General features: G+C 37.8%; 1 protein-coding gene across 1 annotated transcript in view; it reads right to left on the bottom strand.

Annotated features, from left to right (window-relative positions):
• Window positions 1-5,041: 5,041 nt before the first annotated feature.
• LOC121101834 (olfactory receptor 4F21-like) overlaps window positions 5,042-6,938 on the bottom strand; it is a 2,576-nt gene continuing 679 nt past the window's right edge. Inside the window, 1 exon segment of the mRNA XM_040626191.1 lies at window positions 5,042-5,323. Coding sequence (XP_040482125.1) covers window positions 5,042-5,323 — 282 coding nt within the window.

Raw genomic sequence — 6,938 nt, 5'->3', positions numbered from 1 at the left:
ATGTCCCGACCTCCAACATTGAGGTCATAAACCCTGTGTACTATATAGAATAGGATAGTGCTGTTATCCCTAGAGTAACTTGTTCTGTTGATCCATATTTTGGATCAATAAGTGATAAAACATTTTGACTGGTTGGTCTAGATTTTAATTACTTGGAGGCTATTTTGTTATCTAAGTTACCTCAAACAAAACTGTTAGTCCACTTACAGTTTCTTTATCCTTTAAATTTGGCTAAATTTTTTGTTCTTTTTTTGGACTGATTGATTAAAGCTCCATAGGTTCTTCTCATCTTATTATGTCATTCCTGCCTCTTCATGATTAAGAGACAGGAAAACCTTTATGTGGCCATTCGTACAAGTCCTTATTTTAGGAACAAATGATTCTGTTGCCTTTGCACAGTCAGGATACCACGGCCATTAAATGGATATCCCTGGTTAGGCAGTGCCTCTAATACTAGAAGTGCTAAAGGTGATGTTTTTGGTAAACAGGTGAGGTTTATGTTCGCTGAGTTCCTTTTACTTTTAAAAATCTTTCCTTAAATGCATACCTGTGTTCGGTTAACAATTAATTTAATAAGTAAGGAATTGTGTAAAATTTATTTTATTGTCAACTATCAGTGATTATCTATACTGATATAAGCTTATGCAAGGAGAAATAATTCTTGTTACTCAGATGAACAGTATACCTTCTATTAATGAATAGATTAATCTAGTATTAGGTTAGGAGTTGGTCTTTAGTGTTGGAATTTAGATAAATATATGGTTGAGCTTGAATACTTCAGTTGATGGCTACTTGTAGGCCAACTATGGTGTTGTTTATACTTACTCTCCAAAGAAGATTGTATCCTGTATCTAAAGGCTGTACCTTAGGTTCATATCTAAATTTATGTTGAAATTATTATTTTTTAGGGTAAGTTTAAAGTTGAAGTAAAATTCTGTTCTGGATAACTATCAAATAGTTAGTCTCTTCTGGATAGCTATCACCAGGCTTGATAGGCTTTTCACCTCTTCCCATAAATCTTCTCACTATTTTGCTACATAGGTGAGTTTGTTCTTTGTTTGTAGGTAGCTCACCTGGTTTCAGGGCAGTTAAGTTCTCTTTAATTGTTCTAGGTAAATCTTTATGCAAAACTGAAAGAAGGTAAACTTTGCTATTTAGTGCTTTTAATATTTCTTTTATCATTCTCTTATAGTACTTTTTCTATAGCACCGATTAAAATATTCATCTCCTCTACTTTTAATTTTCAATAAGTGTTTTGTTTAATTCATTTGTAATCATTGAGTTTGGTGGGGCACCAGGGTGGCTCAGTCCGTTAAGTGTCTGCGTTTGGCTCAGGTCATGACCCCAGGGTCATGGGATTGAGCCCCATGTAGGTCTCCCTGCTCAGCGGGAGTCAGCTTCTCCCCCTTCTTCTGCCTCCTCCAGCCCTCCCCCGCCCCCATGCTCTCAGTCAAGGAGCTCTCTCTCAGAAAAATCAGATCTTTTTAAAAATTTGAGTCTGGTAAGTTTGGGCTAGCTTTCGTTCAAGTGCTCATAATAAATGAGATCTCCTGGGTGTAAACTGGGTGTTTTATTTAAGGTACACTTTGATCTGTCCAAACACACTTTCCAGGACATTTTAATGTTTTCATGTTTGTGCTTACTATAATTCCTTTCTAGGGTTTGTTGAAGGTGGTGGTATATAGACTGTATTAGCAAGAGTTGGTAAGGTTTGTTGGGTTTTACCAATTATGGAACAGGCTCCTCTAAAGAGATACAAGCTTGCCCAGTCCTTTGAGTTTCAGGTTGTTGCTAGTAGTACTCTGATGAATAATTTTGTGATAATAATTATTTGAGTTTGGGGCTAAGCATAAGGGGTATCTATTCTCAGTTTGGATCTTAGCTATCATGTAGTCAGGAATATTAAAGTCACTTTTGTAGGTTATTTCTATTTTAGTTGTAGCCCTTTGCAGGCTAATTAAAATTTAACTTTATTGTAAAAATACCTTTAACACAATTTATGCCGAAATTTTATCACTTCGAGTTAAGTGTATGGCCACAGTGGCTGGGGCCAAATTTACCAATCCTAATTAACGTAACTGTCAAACTTTTGTTTATGGCATATTTTTATCACTGCTGTTTCCTGTGGGTGTGTGGTAAAGCAAGGCATTGTGAGCTACTTTTAGTGTACTTGATTGTCAGCACACAAAAAGGCAGTTGGAAGGATCTAATTTTCTCTAGTAAACTCAAAAGGATTTACTGACCGTTTTCATAGAGCCCAACCTATCGGGACACCTCAGGTGAAAGAGACCCAGAGTGCTACAGATGACACCAAAGTCCATGCCTGGTTGCTCCCCTTACCGCTTTCCTTGAAAGGTGTTAAAACTGCTTTATGTTGTTTTACAAATCACAGAGTATTGATAATATTGTAAAATTAATTTATGTTACTAGCCAGATAAAGAATACTGTAGTAATAAATTTTAGAAAATACAAGATGTTTAAGGTTGAAGAAGTAGATCTTTAGGTTCCAAGAGTTAATATTTTTATCTTCAAATATTTAAGACAGAACTCTCCTAAAAGAGGGGGGTGAATATATGCGGAGATCAAAAGGAAAGATCAGGAAAAGAGAACCTGAGTACACTTCACATGCTGGGAGCTTCCATTCACATTGTAATACCTAATCTTTGTTATAAGCCATGAAATGGATTTTACATTGAAATGTATCTCAGCATATCTTGCAAGAAGCCACAAAATTGGAAAGAAGCATGACTTGGGTACACATATTAGGTCCTCTGACTCCTACTTCTAAGGTGCCATTCTGATTCCATTAAGTTCTAAAAGCTTCCTCCTTTTCCATGGAAAATAACTGGTTTTCATAGCATTCTGAGAGGCTTCCCTCCATATAATTCATTCAGATTCTTCCTGACATAAACTATTAGCAAACAACACTATTAGCAGCCAATTTTTGTTTGGACATTTCTGGTAACTGACATTATAAATCTCTGCCCAGGGCCATCTCTTCATACCGGACGATTGTGAATCATGAAGTGAGAACAGTCCTTCCTGAATGTCAATATGTAGGGAGCTCTAAGACTGTACAGAAGGCATCTGTTTTGGTGCGGGAAAGTTTTTGCTCTAGAGTCCAGACATTCCAGGAATTACCTGAGAAGAAACCCTTGATATTTCTGGAAACTTTGTAAAACTCCCAGAAACAGGGGTGCCTGGGTAGCTCAGTCGGTTAAGCTTCTGCCTTCGGCTCAGGTCACGATCCCAAGGTCCTGGGATCGAGTCCCACATCAGGCTCCCTGCTCAGTGGGGAGCCTGCTTCTCCCTCTCCTGCTCCCCCTGCTTGTGCTCTCTCTCTCTGTCTAATAAATAAATTAAATTAAAACATTGTTTAAAAAACTTCCAGAAACATCCAATTTGATGTACATATGGAAAGTTGGTTTTGAAACACTGTGACATTTGGTTGAAATGTGAGGAAGAAAGAGAAGTAAGAGAGAAGTTAAGAGTTTATTATAGAGTATAAGATGTATTACATTCAGAGACATCATTATCTAGGATCAGAGTTTTCTTCGTGGAAAAAAAGCTGAGTCCTAAATCTATTAAGGGCCTAAATACAGTCAGAACATGATAAAACAATACATTTTGTTTGGACAAGTTTTATCAGATAACAAGTGTTATCCTCAGGAATGGATGTGTTTATTTTGCGTAAAGTAACGTCTTGAGTGGGAAACATTAGAGCTCTGTGTTGTGGATAGAGAAAGGCTTATAGACAGGTTATCCATGCTGTGTCTCTTGGGACCTCTTGGTAAGTTCCCGTAAATTGAGACATCATTTGTTAGTGTGCCTTTTCTGAAATTCAGAGCCAAAAATCACAGTGAATTTTATTATAACAGTTCTAGAGTTGGATGTAAAATATCTTTCAGTTCATTTGAATTTTTTGTAGGTGTGAGAAAAATCTAACTTTATTTTCATCTACGTCTACAGTTTTTGGATCAGAACCAAGATTTCACTTCACATTTTTTGAGGAGGTCGGAAGGCTTTTGTGGGCAGTCTGTGATGGCCAGTTGTGGGACGTGATCCCACAGGCTGGTCATGACTTGCAGAACCATGCTCATGGCTGAGTGGCCTACTTTGAACTGCTGGTTTTATGAGACTTGTAGAAAGCAGAGAAATATTTTATATCATGGAATTCTCTGTGCTCAATCACCAGTTTGGGGTGCATTGGAGTAAAATGTTTAAGTAGTACTTCTTTAAGTTACAAAGCAATATTGGGAGGCTGCTTTTAAGTTTACTTTTATTGAAGATGGTTCTTTACTGTCAGCACCAGAAAGTCTGTCTCACTGCCTGTCTCTGGCTTCTCGACATCGATACACAATATTTGCTGTGGGAAAGGCCAGGCATGCTAAGGAGTTAATGAACTCTCTACAAATGAAGAAACGCTTCAAATACCTTGCCCTTCAGTGGGATAATTCTAAATCACAGAATCTATACAGTCTCCTGGAGGACTACGGTTTGCTTGCACTCCAGTTATGTTACCAACATAATCATCTTTCCTTTCTCAACACCACTTCCCTGTTCCCTTACTGGTGCATCCAAAAATCAGCTTCCAAATCAACCACAGGCAATACAGTGTAGTCTTTGGATCTTCTAAGGGAAACTAACCTAAGTAACTAAGTAGAGCTACTACTCCTACATATATAACCATTCAATGTGATAGTTCCGGACTTTCCCAAGCAGGGTTGTACTGATGGGAAGCAGAAGGGATTTTCTTACGTTCTTACTTATTGTCAAAATGACCACAATTTCAATTATAAAATATTATTTAGTAAATATTACTGCTGTCTGCTGAAATAGTAAAATAATACCATTACACGGTAGATTCACATCTCCCATGGTAGCCAAGGTCATGAATAAATGCTCTACAGAAGTAGTAGAATTTTGTTCCATGAGGTAGATAATATGTCCAGTTCTGTCTATTTTAAATGTCAGCTGCCTGAGTAGAGGTGTCCAAAGAGCAGATGGATGTATGGTTTTAGAGCTCCAAAGATAGAGCCAGTTAGCAAAGTCTGGCATAATGTCCCTGTTTGCTCAGTCTTTTTATGGCTACCTTTATGTCTTTATTTCTTAATGTATATATGATGGGATTTAAAATGGGGGTGATAGCAAAGTCAGCAATGAACAGGTATTTATCAATTGATGATGTGGGGAAAGGCCAGACATAGAGAAACATGCATGGAGTGAAAAAAAGAACCACCACAGTGATGTGAGCTGACAGAGTGACAAATGCTTTGGATAAGTCTCTGGAAGAACGTTTCCAGACCGTGACCAAAATGAAGATGTAGGAAAGGATCAGCAGGAAGAAGGCGCCCTCATTTAAAGGTCCCTGATCATCTTTGGACTGTGGTAGAGGCAACCCACATCAATGAGACAAGTTGGCTAGCAGGAAGTACATAGGAGAATAGAGTGAGAATCAAAAATTACCAAAAAGAAAATGAAGAGATTTCCCAGATGATCCCTAAATAGATCAAGGAAAATATCAACATGAGAAATACTTTAGTTTCCCAAGAACTAGAGAGTCCCAGCAACACAAACTCAGAAACCACAGAATTATTTAGTCCATCCATTGACTTGGTTGGAAGAGCTGATTTTCAAATCACCTGAGGATAGAAAATGATTAAAAAGACACAGTCAGTGGCACAAATGTAAATTTCCTATTTCTTGCTAGTTTGCTCTTTGGGGTACATCTCCTAAATTAGAAATCATTTAATTGGATACGAAAAAAATTAAGGATATGGAAACATTATGGTGATCAAGAGAATGATTACATAAAAAGAGAAGAACATTTTTTAATATTTTAGATGGAGATAAATGATGTTATTTCCCTTCTATTCCATTTTCAGTTCTTTTTATTTTGCCTCTCAAGGATTTCTAGACATTTCCCCTGACCACTTACTAGGTGTTCTGTCACCTGAACAATCTTAGCTATTACTGTCAATTTTCACAGTAATATTCTCACACTAATTTGCTGATTCTCCTTACCTAAATTTATTTCAGTGGTCACATAGAGATCTTTAGGCCAAAACAATTTAAAGCCTTTCACCTTGTTTCACCTTGTATTTGTGTTTTTTTTTAATCTTGTATAATTTACCATGGATGTCAAGTGCTCAGATTGTGATTATTCGTAATTTTGAATCATAACTATTGTCATGGTACGTGCCTCTATATTCAGTTAAACTGTTAGATACAGAGACTGAATACTTGTAAGTAAAAATTGTTAAACAATTATAAAATTAATAGATTGCATTTATGCAAAACTTTGTACGAAGCACATTATTTCATTTAAACTCACAGAATTCTGTAAGAAAGCTTTTCTTACATTCATTTTGCTAATGAAGAAACTGAGTCTTAGAGGGATCAAATGTCAGACCCAGGACTTATGTCCAGAGCTCTAGGACACCATAATGCATGCTTCTAACCTGCACTGTGCTCTTCAAGGCTGGAACCTTCCAGTATATGCTGGATCTTCCCAAGGATCAATCAGTTAAACTTTTTCTACTTTTTGCTTCCTTTTACCTATGTACATAGTTAAGTTCTTTTTTTTTTTCAAAGATTTTATTTATTTATTTGAGACAGAGAGCATACCTGAGTGTGGGGGGAGGGGCAAAAGGAGAAGGGCAAGTTGACTCCCCGCTGAGCAGGGAGCCTGAAGTGGGGCTCAATCCTAGGACCATGAGATCATGTGTGACCGGAGCAAGAGCAGACACTTCCGACTGATCACCCAGGTGCACCCTACCTGTTAAATTTGTTTAAAAATCAAATCTCTAGGGGCCTGGGTGGCACAGCGATTAGCGTCTGCCTGTCGGCTCAGGCGTGATCGCGTTGGGATCGAGCCCCACATCGAGGCTTCTCCGCTGTGAGCCTGCTTCTCTCTCCCACTCCCCCTGCTTGTGTTC

This window comes from Ursus maritimus, unplaced genomic scaffold, assembly GCF_017311325.1.
Source record: "Ursus maritimus isolate PB19 unplaced genomic scaffold, ASM1731132v1 scaffold_96, whole genome shotgun sequence".
Lineage (NCBI taxonomy): Eukaryota > Metazoa > Chordata > Mammalia > Carnivora > Ursidae > Ursus > Ursus maritimus.
This window is presented reverse-complemented; position numbering and strand designations above follow the sequence as displayed.